A 14,414-nucleotide genomic window follows, 5' to 3' on the forward strand; every position below is an offset into this window, starting at 1 on the left:
CAAAGCACATTGCCCAGTAAGTGGGATGAAGGCCCATCTTTCTAAGCAGAAACGGATCTCTCTGTACAGAAGCCAGACCCTGACCTCAGGTAGGATTCAGACCGGCAGACAGAAGAAGGGAAAAGTTAAGTGACCGAACATGAGATGGTGGGACTGTCTGAGACATGTCCGGGGGCCAGTGGGTACCCCCAGGGGCTGGAGTGGGCATGTTCAGGGCAGAAAGGGAGTCCTGAGAAAGGCAAGGGGAATTGGGTGAGGACTCTGGAATTTTCTATTCAACCCCTCACCTACAGAGAAAGACTTCTTTATTCTCACATAAAATTTTTACTACAAAAATGGCAGCCCTTCCTTCCTTCTTTCATTTGTTCAGTTAGTACCTTGTTCCCACACGGTACAGGCAGAGGGGGAGGCAGAGGGAGAGGCAGCGGCCGGCGGGGCAGGACTGGCCCCTGGCCCGGGAGCTGTCCTCACAGGTGTGAGTGACCAGCACACGGAAGGGCACACAGGCTGGGCTCCCCCAGCTCCATCAGTGGGCTTCAGGATGGCACCCCTTCTGGGACACCCTGCTGACACTGTTCTTGTTCAAGGGGCCAGAAATCTGCCTCCTGGTAACCTCTCCACCCAGGGATGCCTAAAAAATACCCATGGCAGAGGCCCCTTCTCTGATACCTTCTTAACTTCTCTTTTCCAGACCAGAAGTTTCCAGTTTCTCTACCTCTTCTCCAACAGGGATTCTGCTGACCCAGCGAGCTGCTGCTGACTGGTAAGCATCCTCAAGTGGGGGCCCCAGATGACCTTCCTACAGAGTGTTTGTCCTTCTTATCTTTTCTGTGTCATTTGAAGCATATAGCACAGCCCTGCATACATGGCAGATGTCAACAAATGGGGCAAATTGCATCGACTCCTCCACTTAGCCACTTTATCAAAGATCCCACCAGACATGGTCAGAGCTCTTCCCACAAACATTGGGTGAGCTCCTGCTCTGTGCCCAGCCCCAAGCTGAACCCTCTGAGCACATCTGTGCATCCAGCAGGCACTTGGCTGTGTCCTGTGCAGCTCAGGTTACAATGGTACTCGGCCCACACCTTATGTTTGCTCGGCCCTTTTACCTATGCTTCTAGTTGGTTCCACACTGTGGCATAGTCATTATTTTTTGCAGTTTACAGGTGAGAAAGTTCAAGTCCAGCAAGATTAGATGATTTACCCAAGGTCATGCGGCGGTAGGGGCTCCAACTGAAACTGAAACTCAAGTTTTCTTGGGGTGTGTAAATCTGCGCCACAACCCACCTCCTCGAAGTCTCCTATTGAGTTCTGTAGAACAGTTCAATTAGCCCCTTCTTCCTTCCCAGGGAAATTCCAATACTGCTTTATTGTCCTGCCTCCCCATGGGTTAAAGCAATTTTATTCAAGAATTATCCCCCACTTCCTCAAAAATGAGCCATTCCAAGCACAGAACACTTAAAAGAAAAACACTGCTGAGTGCCAGCCATGTTCAAGTCAAGGATTACTCAACTGGACACCGAGTGCGTGCAGACTGCTTCATATCTTTCTGAAAACTTGCAAAATGCGAGGCACCAGCCTCTTTAGATAAGGAAGTTGGTTTTTTTCTAATCTTTCTAATGTCTCTGAACAGACAGTATCTCCACTTCATCAGTGGTGAGACCTAAGCTATCACTGGATTCATAAAGGACTTTGCTAAATTATCAGGTACCACCTTTTTAAAATTCTTCTCTGGGGGAGAACTCATTAAATGCCAACAGAAGTTGTTTATTTAGAAGAGACTTCCAGGTAGACTGTCAGGTTTCTAGGAAAAAGGAGACGGAGCCAGGGGTCTAGGCAGGTGGAAGCAGGACCTCCCAGGAGTGCCCTTGAATCAAGGAGGTGGAGGGGAGGGAGGCTCACCCCAATTTAGGAGGTAGCATGGGGGAGGGCGTATTGCGAAATACTTCCATTGTCTTCTTGCTTTCTCCCACCTTCCCTGTCTTTCTCCCGGCCATGCTGCGATGCGTTCGCCTCTTCCACTCATCCAGAGTCAGCCTTCTATGCCTCTTCAGTCCCCATGCCCATGGCTGTGCCCACGTGGTCCAGGCTGTCATGAATTCTCAAGTATTTGAGAAGACGGCCACTCCAAAGGGTCACACTGAGTGGATTTGTGTTTATTCACACTGACTTGTAAGAAACAGTGAAAATATAGTTGACATATATGGGTGTGCATACATTTATATGTTACATTTGTGTATGTATATGTGTTTCAAGTTTTCATTGGAAATCCACTCTGAGTCAGGCTGTTAGATGAATCAGTTGACGGATTTGGAGGCTTTTCATCTGGTTCTACAAGGTTGACTGCTTTACCTGGACCTCTGTTGGAGGGCAGGGATAGAGAGCTGTTTTAAAGCTGGGCAACCTTGGGTTGGCTGGAGATGGAAGCTCACTGTTGTTTGACAAGTGCTTTAGGTGGGAAGGTGGGAACGTTTGGCACGTGGCAGCAAGAGGAGTTGGAACACACCTGCAGCCCTTGTTAGAAGGTGCTGATAATGACATTGAACCAGACAAGCTGAGTTACTTCTGCTGGGGAAGAATTGCATGGCTCAATAAGAAAAAAGAGATAACACCCAGCAGAATTAAATGGATAAAGGCACACAGAGATAATGCACGGTAAAGAAAGTGAGTGTGACTAATAGTTACAGTTTAAAAAGAAATTAAATAAATGTTAGTTACAACAAGAATGACATCCCTTTGCCCGTATAATTGGCCAAGGAATTATTTTCTTTTAGATCTTCTCTGTGTTGATGGATGCACGCCAAGGCTGGCGTCATCACTCACCAGTGCCAAGTGTGTGTGTGTGTGTGTGTGTGTGTGTGTGTGTTTACTCACTTTCTGGAAGCAATTTGGCAAAATACGTCAAGAGCCTTAGAAATATGATTGTAAGTAAAAATGGTGCTTTGGGAAATCTACTTTAAGAAAATAAGAAAAACTGCAGACAAATATGTTTACTGCAGCATTATTTGTAAAAATGAAAATTGGGAACAACTTCATTATGCATCAAGAAGACAATGATTAAATGACCATGAATATCTATACAATATGTTGGGATCATTATGAATTATATTTTCACTTATGTATGCATTTATTGGTTGATTCTTGTATGTGCCCTGACTGGGGATCAAACCCACAACCTTGGTATATCAGGACGAAACTCTAGCTCTAACCAACTGAGCTACCCAGCCAAGGCTACAAATTATATTTTCTAATAATTTTTAGCCACATAGCGCTCCTTTCTGGCCACACTGGCCCTCTGTTCTTCTACAGCCATATCCAGGCTCTCTCCCGTCCCAGACTTTTTGCGCCTGCTGTTCTCTGCCTGGCCAGTAGAGTGGCATGTCAAGTGCACAGGCAGAATCAGGAATGTTCGAGAATACAGGGCAAAGGTGGTGTTTTATGCCCAAAGAGGAGAGGGCAGGTGTCCAACATATGGTGTCTTTAAATTGTCAACCACGTAGACAGAAATAAAAGAGAAATGCATTTCATGCCATATATCAAAATACATTTAAAATGTGTTATAGATTTTTGTGGATAAATGATACCACAAAGATATTAAAAAATAGATAAACATTTAGATACTAAAATATAGATAAATGTTTATGTAATTTGGGGTGTGGAGTGTCTTCCTAAATGTAATCCTATGACAGTGATGGCATGGGCTATGGAGTCAAGGGACATAGGACAGAGTCCCAGCTGTCATGCACTAACAATGCCATAGTGACTGAGACCCACCAAGCCTCTCTCTACTCATCTGTGAAGTGGGGATGTAAGTACCTGCCTTGCAAAGTTGTGAGGACAAGCAAACACATGTAAAGTGCCTGACCTAAGCAAGGCACAATTATGATAGACTTACCTTGCATTGGTTATGTGCAAAGAATGTCAAGTTCCTGAACTCAGAGACCATTTTCTTCTCAGTATTTTTCCCCTCCCAGGTGGTTATTTACAATAAGGGGGAAAATACATCAAACAAGGTAAAAACGTGGCCATTTTGCACATTATTTGATCCATGCTGAAAAATGAATATTTCTTTCATTCAGAGTCACTATGGGTGCCGATGTGCAAGACTAAGGAGGTGGAGTCCAGGGCACTGATTTCCTTTGGGGCACCTGGAGTCGAACAAGCCTGTCTCTGTTGCTGCTCTTTAGGAGGAGCTCTGGCTTATATGAGGGGAGGTGTCTGAGGGTTCAGGAAAAGGGTCTCTGCTTCTTCAAAGACAGGGAGGTTTGAATTATCACGAACCCCCAAGGTACCCTTCTGATGTTCACTCCAGGACTTCTAAGGAAAGTGCCCAGCCACACAAACTGAAAGTCTGGGGCAACCCGTCAGTGAGCCTCAGAGTTAAGTGCTGGTCTCAGTCCAGCAGCTGGGGAGAGGAGCAGCTAGGACTGGCCACTGTGCACCCCACCTCCACAGAACCCTGTGTGGGCTGACCTTCAGGGGCCCAGAATTCGAGCCAAGGCAAATCATTGCCATTGGCTCCGATGATTGCATTTCTAGGACTTACCTTGTGAAATGCCTACTGACTTATCTATTCATGCTCTTCTCCACCCTCCCCATAGAAAAGAGAAAATCAGCAGGACTCATTCAAAGACGAAGTGCAGGGATTAACTGTCCTTCTAGGGCTCCCTCCTTGTCTGTTTTTCCTTCTGCTCCAGTGAGGTCAGCCATTGTAAGAAAAGCAGGCGCTGACTCTAGGGATCCTGGTCTTAAGGATATCAGATCCGACGAGAGATCCCATTGGCCTGGCCCTCCCGTGCAGCTCCCAGGTGAAGGAGTAACCAAGGGTTTGTTCTTGACGGCTGCCCAGGCTGTCTCAGTGTCATGAGGTAAAGGAGTGAATTAACCTGGGTTGATACTGCTTATAATGTAACTGTTATAATAGTTAATAACAATTCCAATAGCCAAGTTATCAAAAGTTAAATTTAAAAATCACTGCATTTGAATCTCCTGAGGAGAATATTAGACATAGATACTGAAGATCTAGCCTGAACTTTTATATCTACTTGTTAGAGGCTTTGGAGAAAATCACTAAATTTCTTCAAGCTTCAATTTCCCTATTAGCCAGGGTGAATGGCATCTTACCATGGGGCCATGGAGAGGGGGAGTTATTTGTAATAGTATTAATCACTATTATTATGAAAAGTATTTGGTTTTTAAATAGGTAAGATGATTTTGAAAGTCATACACACACAGTAAAATGCAAAATGCAAAATACCTTAAAAGTTACAGTAATAATAGTAATTATTATATTATTATCATCCAGCCAGGGTTTTTTTTTTTCCCGTCTTACACTTCTTTCAACTACTTTCAGAAATCAGCATCCCCATTCTCCACCACCACCTACAGCACTCCTGTCTCTTTCCTCATGGCAGGTCATACCAACTTTTAAAACTTCCATCTTGCGTCTCTGACTGCCCCCCGCCCTGGCAGCTCTGATATACCTTTAAATGTATAGGCGGTTTATCATGCATGGTTTTGTTGGGTAAATAATAAATCAACTAGGATTCAGAAAGAGTGGCCGTGCCTAATTGTGGGGTTGTCGTTTCCTCTTCTACCACAGGAACAAGAAAAATGGCAACCCTAGTGGCCGGGACCGTGACTGAGCAAGAGGCCCTGGAGACCTCTGGTTACGATTATGTGTTTTCAATGCCATGTGAAAAATACAATGTCCAGCAGCTGATGGCCCAGCTGCTGCCCCCACTGTATGCCCTGGTGTTCGGGGTCGGGCTGCTGGGCAACGTGATGGTGGTGGTGATCCTCATAAAATACCGGCGCCTCTCCATTCTGACCAACATCTACCTGCTGAATTTGGCAATTTCTGACTTGCTCTTTCTAGTCACTTTGCCATTCTGGATCCACTATGCACAGCAGGGTCAGTGGGTTTTTGGCTATGACATGTGCAAGCTGCTCTCAGGGTTTTACAGCATGGGCTTTTACGGGGAGACCTTTTTCATCATTCTGCTGACCATAGACCGGTACCTGGCCATTGTCCACGCCATGTTTGCTCTCCGAGCCCGGACCGTGTCTTTTGGTATCATGAGCAGTTTTGTCACGTGGGTCCTGATAGTGCTGATAGCCCTCCCTGAAATTATCTTCACTAGGGCCCAAGATGAGCAGGGATATTTCTCCTGTGTTTCCCTTTTCCCGGAGGGAGACATTGACACCTGGAAGCGCCTTTACATTGCAAAAATTAACACCCTGAGTCTGGTTCTGCCTCTTCTCGTTATGGTTGTCTGCTACTCAGGCATCATTAAAACACTGGTGAGATGCCCCAACAGAATGAAGTACAAGGCCATGCGGCTCATTGTCGTCATCATGGTGGTCTTTTTCATTTTCTGGGCACCCTACAACCTGGCTCTCTTCCTCCATACTTTTCAAACGACTTTCTTTGAGACCAGCTGTGAGCAGAGCAATCAGCTGGACGTGGCCATTATGGTAACAGAGGTGATCGCCTACACGCACAGCTGCATCAACCCCGTGATCTACGCCTTCGTCGGCGAGAGGTTCCGGGAGCACCTCCGCCACTTCTTCCGCCGGCACGTGGCTGTGTACCTGGGCAAGTGCATCCGACTGCGTGCTAGTGAGGCACCAGACAGAGCCAGCTCTGCGTCTCCATCAACCATGGAGCAGGAGCTCATTGGTATATTTTAGGTCAGATGCTACAAGTCGCCTTAAGAAAATGCTCTTGGCACATGAAGTAAATACACAGATCCAACGACATTGACCCCTATACCAGACCTTTGAACTTCCAGTGCTCTTGCAGACATTAAAATATATCCTCAGTGGTTGTGGTGTATCTCTGTGCCCAAAAGTCTTCACCACAGGTCAATGGCTGGGCAGTGTACTTACTGCCAACCCCAAAAAGCAGAGCTTTGCTTATGTCTCTGAAAAGTTCAATGCATTTCAATGCAGCTGAATATTCAATAGTTAGTATATGCAGCTACAGACAGGTAAAACTTTGTATACTTGAAATCTTAACTTCGGCCAGCTGTTGACCAAATGGAACATATTTCACAAAATACAATAAATCAATTACGTTACTTCTTAATGTGCCTAGCTCTTTCCTTGCTTGATGAAAGACTCATTTTTAAAGTTTCTGACTGTGTGTTCTCACACAACATTCTGGTCTGACATACCTGTTCTGAATATTCTGAACATTGAATCTGTTTTCTGTGAGTACCAAATGACCGCATTTCCCATGAGGGACTCAGTGGAAGAAGAGCCATTTGGTATTTTCAGTATAGAGAATAAAGGCCCTGCTCGTAGACACTTCTTAGCCCTGAAACACATGGACACTGTCCTCTTAGACACCTTTCTCCCCGTTCATCCAACAACTGGGCGTGAGGTGTTGAACACAGGTGCACAAAGGTTGCTTTTGGTTAAGTGAGAGATGCGGAAATGTCTAAGACAAACACAATCCTTGCTTCTGTCAGACCTCCCACTGAGCCAGGGGTGTGGGGTAGAAAGACCGAGAATGCCAGCACACAGAGGAACACATTCAAGAGCTGTGCCTGGTCCGGGAAGGAAGGAAGCATTTCCAGCAGGAATCTGAGAGAGGAAGACTTCACAGAGGAAGTGGCTTTTGAGCAGGCCTGTGAAAGGGGAACTAGATTGGAAAGGTGGGGACCACGTGGGGAGGCACCTTAGGCCAACAACACACCCAATATGTGTGTGAGAGGGTAGAACACAAACGTGTGGGTGTAGGGTGGGGTGGGTGGGTGGGCTGGGAAAGGCCATGAATGTCAGGCAAGGCATCTTGGGCTTTGTTGGGGGGGCGAGGGGAGCTAGTGAAGGGCTTCGAGTAGGGGAGTAAAACAATCAACAGGATGCCTTAGGGAGACGAGGCTGGTAACACACAGAGGATGGTATGGAGGCCCCAGAACCATGCAGGGAGGGAAGTTAGGAGACAAGTGCGGGTGTGGAGGCAAAAAAAAAGACCAACAGCTGGTAAGAAGGGTGCCATGGGGCACCCAATGAAGAATTTGGCCAAGAGAGAGCATCAGGGGTCAAAGCACCAGGAGCAATATACTCATATGATTGACTGAGAACAAATCAAAAGCCAAAAGAAGGTGTATCCTATGTAAAAAAAAACAGAGAGAGAGAGAGAGAGACTTGCATTGCGAAGCAGTGTCTGCCCTAGGTAACCACATACAGGATATTGGTGCCTGACTATGCTCCCCTGACCCCTGAAAGCTGCCCATATCCAAGTCATGAATTCAGGGTGTCCACTGTGCTCCCCAGCCCAGCCCAGCCCAGCCTGTCTGCACTGGCCGGTGTGGTCACTACCAGCATGTGCAGCTCTGAGCACTCGAAATATGGCTACTGTGACTGAAGAACTAGAATTTTTATTTCTATTCCATTTTGATAGTCACATGCAGCTAGTGGCTGCTACGTGTGGTTAGTGGTACAGCACCAGTCCCCACTCGACATGCTTCCTGTCGTCAGCAAACACGAGACTTGAACACAGCTGTGCTACAGACTAGGGAAAATGCTCATGATGCAAAGTCAGATGAGACCCATTTCTAGAAAACTCACTCGTGGTTTAGAAGAAGAGACACCTCTGACTCAAATGACCATAATGGAACGTGGCAGGGGTCCCACAGACCCTGTTGCAGAAAGCTGCAGAAAGAAGACATTTCAGAAAGGACACAAAGTGACATTCTGCTTAGGCTGGAAGTCCCCCAAGAACAGAACCTCAGCAAGGCCCTAGGGTTTAGCTGGAAAGTACGAAAAAGTCTAATAGGGTGCAGGGAAGGGACACAGGAAAAGGAAGATGCCAGCCCAGGGTTCATTACCAAACTGCCTTCCCCCCGGGGCCTGCATGGAGCGCAAAAGGGTGACTCACACTTCAGTTATCCACTCTAGGGGTAAGGGAGTCAGGGTATTTACTTTGCACTGTCAGCCTCGGGGGGTCTCGGGGTCAGTGATTCCCCAGCACCCAGCTGCCTGGCTGTGGCAGGGAGACTTCCGAGTTTGGGGGAAACCTGCCAGGACAGTGGGTGCTGGAAGGCAAAATTGCTGTGGGGAAAGCTGCAGCAACTTTGACCATGGCAGGTGGTCATGAACACGCCTCAGTGTGGACTGCCCCGTTCCTCCTCCTTTGTGCTGAGCATCATACTCTGCTAGTTTTTTCTTTTAAAAAAATTTATTGTATTTTTTCCATCACCATTTAGTCCCCTTATATGAGGGGACTCAATCCCAAAATCACCACACTGCTGCCTGTGTCCATGAGTCCTTTTCCTTTTTGCTCAATCCCTCCACCCTGTACCCCTCACCCCACCTCAGCTGTCAGCCTGCTCCCCATCTATGAGTCAGTCTTTATTTTGCTTGTTAGTTCAGTTTGTTCATTAGATTCCAACTATGAGTGAAATCATATGATACTTGTCTGTCTCTGACTGGCTTACTTCACTTAGCATAATATTATCCAGGTCCATCCATGCTGTTGCAAAGAGTAAAACTTTCTTTTTTTATGGCCAAGTACTATTCCATTGTGTAAATGACCCATAGTTGTTTTATCCACTCATCTACTGATGGACACTTGGGTGGTTTCCATAACTTGGGATTGTAAATAACGCTGCACTGAACAGAGAGGTACTTACGTTCTTCCAAATTAGTGTTTTGGGTTCCTTTGGGTATATTCCCAGAAGTGGGATCGCTGGGTCAAAAAAGGCAGGTTTATTTTTAATTTTTTGAGGTATCTCCATACTGCTTTCCACAGTGGCTGCACCAATCTGCTATTTAAAAAACAAAAAACAAAGTGATCCTTTTCCAGCCTGAATTTGTAGGTTTTCTTGAAATTCCAGAGCTAAAATTTTCAAGTCTTTACATCTCCTGAACAAAGCAGGTTCTGATCCTTCGTAGCCTGTGGGCTATCAATCACTTCACTGGGGTTTCCTTCCATTTCTGCCCCTGAGTAAATCCGCAGTAGAGTGAGGGTCGCCGTTCTCTCTCTCTCCCTTCACTGATCTAATCCAGGGGCTGCTGAAATGTGACCCAGGGGCCAGAGGCAGCCATCTGCTCTGTGCATCCCTGAGCGGCCTTGCTCAGTTGTTCACAAAGTGTCTGAAGTGGCTTTTGTCCCGATACAGAGTTGAGTCATTGTGACACAGACTGTGTGGCCCACAAGTTGTAAAACATTTACTTTTTGTCCTTTGTCCAGAAGAAGTTCCCTGTCCCCGATAATCTGCACCCCACAGGCCAGGACTCTGACAGTCATGCCTTGATGAGGGAGACGGGGCTGTGGGGAGAGCTCAGGATGTGAGGTCTGTGGACAAGCTGCTGAAGGCCCCTGGGGAGCTCTCCCCAGACGTGGGATGCAGGGCAAACCCAGGTAAATAGGGTCAAATCATGAAGCAGGCGGATGCTGCTCACTAATGCCAAACCCGAACAGTATGTACCAAACAGCAAGTTGGACACCCACTGATGTGGCTGGTAGGTCTTCAATATGCAGAATTTACAAAGCAGTCGGAAAAAAGGGGTATCATGACTCTTGAGACCCCTCAACCATACCGGGGACAAAGAGATTACAGTGGTGACAACTAGAGAGGGTTTTGTTTTTCTTCTTCCTTCTTCTTCTTCTTTTTTTTTTTGTTTTTGTTTTTGGTTGAAGGCTGCTGGTGCCACCCACCTTGGATGGGAAGGGAGGAAGGCAGGGCAGGTGCCTGTCTCATGTCACCAATGACAGAGTTGTCATGAAGCCCAGTGTCGGTCCCCAGGGTTAAAGAAGCACTGGGCACCGAGATCAACCTCACTGGAAGTCAGAGGGCAAGAGACCAGCCAGCCAGCTGCTTGAGGGGGGTGGGGAAGTACAGGAAAATCACCTCTACTTTGGGGTTCATCTATACTTTCAGAGCTGACTTTTGTGGGCTTCTTCTCATGGACCAGATGAGAGAGCACTGACCGGAGGATTTCTATTCTCACCCAAGGAGACCGCCTGGTGGGGGTGGTCTGTGGGACCCCCCAAGCCGGTGTGTGCACAGGGTGCTGCCGAACAGCAGAGACTAGTGGGAAGTTGTCAGCCAGGAAAAATGCGCTGTGTGTGGTCCCAGAGATTATGTTAAGTATTCCCAGGCACGTGTCTGGTGAGGATGAAAGTGGGCTGCGAGAGAAAGAATCGACTTTTAAACTCCCACCAGTCCCCAAGGGTGACACCACCCTATGACAGAGCCAGAACTCCAACTCCCTGTTTCTTCCCAGTGCCCACCCCATCAAAGGACTGGGCACCAGGCTCAGGGAGCTGGGGGAGAGAGGAAGTGCCAGGGAGGGAGAGAAGTGAGTAGGATGGCGATTACCTGCAGTGGTTCATCCCTTAGCCAAAACCTGGGGTGGCGGGGCGAGTAAGATTTAAATGTCAAATCAAGTTGAGATTTGATATTTATGTGGGGATCAACTCTTTTATCTCTGAGTTAAAACTCTGTCCTTTTGTGACCTCCAGTGGCTAAGGGGCTTTTCTGTACTTGGGTGGGATGACAAAGTCATGGGGCTGCCCAAGTTTTCACTGAGGCCTGAAGAACTTCATTCTCTCGTTCAACTTCAGGGGACAAGAGACACAACCATAAAGATTTTTTCTATTTATGCCTCACAAGCTCCATGGGTTCGACATACTGTTGGCACATTCAAAGCCCCCAGATTTCAGCCCTGCCAGGTCCGCATAGAGCTTACGTAAACTTTCAGAACAAGTTACATAAACTTTGCAGGAATTTAAAAAGATGTTAGAACAGAAAAGAATGAGGAAACAAGAATTCAGAAAAAAATAAGGAGAGGCTTAGGAACCTTCAGGATATTTTTAAACGTTCCAATATCCGGATTACAGGGGTACCAGATGGGGAAGAGGAAGAGCAACAAGTGGAAAACTTATATGAACAAATAGTAAAGAAGAACTTCCCAAAACTGGCAAAGGAAATAGACTTCCAGGAAGTCCAGGAAGCACTGAGAGTCCCAAAAGAGTTGGACCCAAAGAGGAACACACCAAGGCACATCATCATTACATTAGCCAAGATTAAAATGAAGGAGAGGATCCTAGAAGCAGCAAGAGATAAGGGGACAGTCACCTACAGAGGAGTTCCCATCAGACTGTCAGCTGATTTCTCAAAAGAAACCTTACAGGCAAGAAGGGGCTGGAAAGAAGTATTTCAAGTCATGAAAGGCAAGGACCTACATCCAAGATTGCTCTATCCAGCAAAGCCATCATTTAGAATGGAAGGGCAGATAAATTGCTTCTCAGATAAGGTCAAATTCAAGGAGTTCATCATCACCAAGCCCTTATTATATGAAATGTTAAAGGGACTTATCTAAGAAAAAGAAAATAAATATATGAACAGTGAAAGGACAGCAAACTCACAGGTATAAACAACCACACCTAAAACAAAAGCAAACTAAGAGGACAGCTAGATCAGGAGTGGAACAATAGAAATGGAGATCACATGGAGGGTTAGCAACAGGGGAGTGGGAGGAGGAGAAGGGGGGAGAAGGTACAGAAAATAAGTAGCATAGATGGTGGGGAAAAAATAGACAGGGGGGAGGGTCAGAGTAGTGTGGTAAATGTGGAATCTAAAGAACTTATGACACATGGACATGAAATAAAGGGGGGAATGTAGAGGGGAGGGGGTGTGCAGGGTGGAGGGGAATGAAGGGGGGTGATGAGACAACTGTAATGGCATAATTAATAAAATATGTATTTTTAAAAAAGATGTTAGAGACCCAAATCCTGACTGAGAAATAAGGCAGAGAAAAAAAAGGCAATAATATTAAATATACATACAGATATGAACCTAGGCCATCAGAAGAAGGGCTGCCTCTTGAAATCTCAATGTTCAGATAGGACAAGATGCTTCCCAGCTCAGTCTGTGGTCCAGGCAGGTTGGCCCCAAACCAAAAATGGGCCTCACTTGCTGACACCAACTTCAGTGAGAGTTGCAGTGGGAAATGTGAACACTAGGGGGCCTGCGCCACTATCAGAGCCCTGGGAGGCCCTGGGCAGTCATTAGATCACACTGAGAAGATGCTTGTTTGCTTGGAGGAACGCAAGGTTTGGATGATATTACAGCAAGAAAGTCAGGAATGTCTATGTCTGATCTTGTCCAGTCAAATTGCAAAACTCTAGAAGATGCCATTTACATCCCTGGGGATTGTAATTTATCTAATGATGTGTGTGATCCCTCCCAACCCGGACCCACACTCTGCCTTTCTCTCCCCTGCTGTGTGTCTGAGAAGCTGTGCTGTTCAGACCATGTCGGCACTGTCTTTGCTCTCTGGATTAGGACCATGGGAGGACGTGCAGGAGGCAGGAGGAAAGGAGGGCAGGAAGGTCAGAGTGTTTTGCCCCCCCCGCCTCCACCTGTATGCAGCAGCACTGGGGGGTGGCTGACCCCCCCGACAGTTGGTCCCACAGCCTAGCTCAGGACCCCTCCACACCGAGTCTCCCCAGGGATGGTCATCCTGCTCTTACTCAACTCAGGGCTCAGCATTCTCCCTTCACCTTGCAATCACTCATGTAAATAGTCCCTTTATCAAACTCTCCTCAAATTGCCCAATTTGAGTGTCATTTCCTTCTGGGACCCTGAGCGACACAAGGAGACAATGTATAGAACAGGAAAACAAATTGGCAATAAAAAGAAAATAGATGGGAAGTGTCCAGTAAGTGTTCAGGGAAGACTTCCTGAAGGAGGAGGCACTGGGCTGGATCCTAAAGGCAGGAAACTATTCCTCTCAAGAAAGCTATGGGAAGGGGTTAAGGAAATGCAGAGCTGGGGACAAGCAGAGGAAGTTCGCAGTGCAGAGACTAGCAGGCAGTGTGGGAGGGAGATGCCTGCGGGCCAGGAGAGAGAGGCCTGGAAGCGAGGGCACCGATGCCTGCATTGGGAACCTGAAATGCCAAGGATTTGACTGTATCCTGTTGGCAACAGGGGTGACTCTGCTATAGACTCAAACCAGGGGGTTTGCTCGGCTCATGGTGATTCCTACAGTGACCCTCACCAGGCTTCTCCCAGGTTCCCTTTGACTCATTTGATCCACAAGTGACTGATCCTCGCCTGACCTGAGCAAGGCCACTTGGAATTTGAAAACTCAAATGAAGACACCCAGAGATGGGCAGAACTGGTTGATCCTATGGTTGTGGCCTAGAGAGAGGCTCCATGAGCTGCCCCACCTGGGGTCCAATGGTCCTTCCTCCTTCCATATTGCGAGCTGTCCTAACTGTACCCATAGAGTCACTCCAGTCTGCATCTGGGGCTGTTTATACATCAAGGAGGTTAACTGATGGGGGAATGGGGGCTGGAGAGCAGCTTGCAGACACCAGACATTCAGGAGGTGAGACTCACAGCACATCAAGAATGGGAAAACAGAGGCACAGGTGACAGAGACCATCCGTCCAG

The 14,414-nt window shown here is 47.0% G+C and overlaps 1 protein-coding gene across 4 annotated transcripts; it reads left to right on the plus strand.

Moving 5' to 3' along the window:
• On the plus strand, window positions 1-7,073 carry CCR3 (C-C motif chemokine receptor 3). Of its 4 annotated transcripts, XM_037129941.2 has the most exons (4): window positions 1-89; window positions 692-763; window positions 1,634-1,707; window positions 5,603-7,073. In XM_037129941.2, the coding sequence occupies exon 4, from the start codon at window positions 5,614-5,616 to the stop codon at window positions 6,691-6,693; it is 1,080 nt and encodes a 359-aa protein (XP_036985836.2). In that variant the 5' UTR covers window positions 1-89; window positions 692-763; window positions 1,634-1,707; window positions 5,603-5,613; the 3' UTR covers window positions 6,694-7,073. The 4 variants fall into 4 exon arrangements, with proteins under 4 accessions (XP_036985836.2, XP_053524964.1, XP_036985846.2 ...); XM_053668989.1 differs by lacking the exon at window positions 1,634-1,707; XM_037129951.2 differs by lacking the exons at window positions 1-89; window positions 692-763 and having other exon boundaries at window positions 1,352-1,707.
• The last annotated feature ends 7,341 nt before the right edge of the window (window positions 7,074-14,414 follow it).

Source organism: Artibeus jamaicensis, unplaced genomic scaffold (assembly GCF_021234435.1).
Source record: "Artibeus jamaicensis isolate MK-2021 breed Jamaican fruit bat unplaced genomic scaffold, CSHL_Jam_final contig_519, whole genome shotgun sequence".
In the NCBI taxonomy this organism is placed as follows: domain Eukaryota; kingdom Metazoa; phylum Chordata; class Mammalia; order Chiroptera; family Phyllostomidae; genus Artibeus; species Artibeus jamaicensis.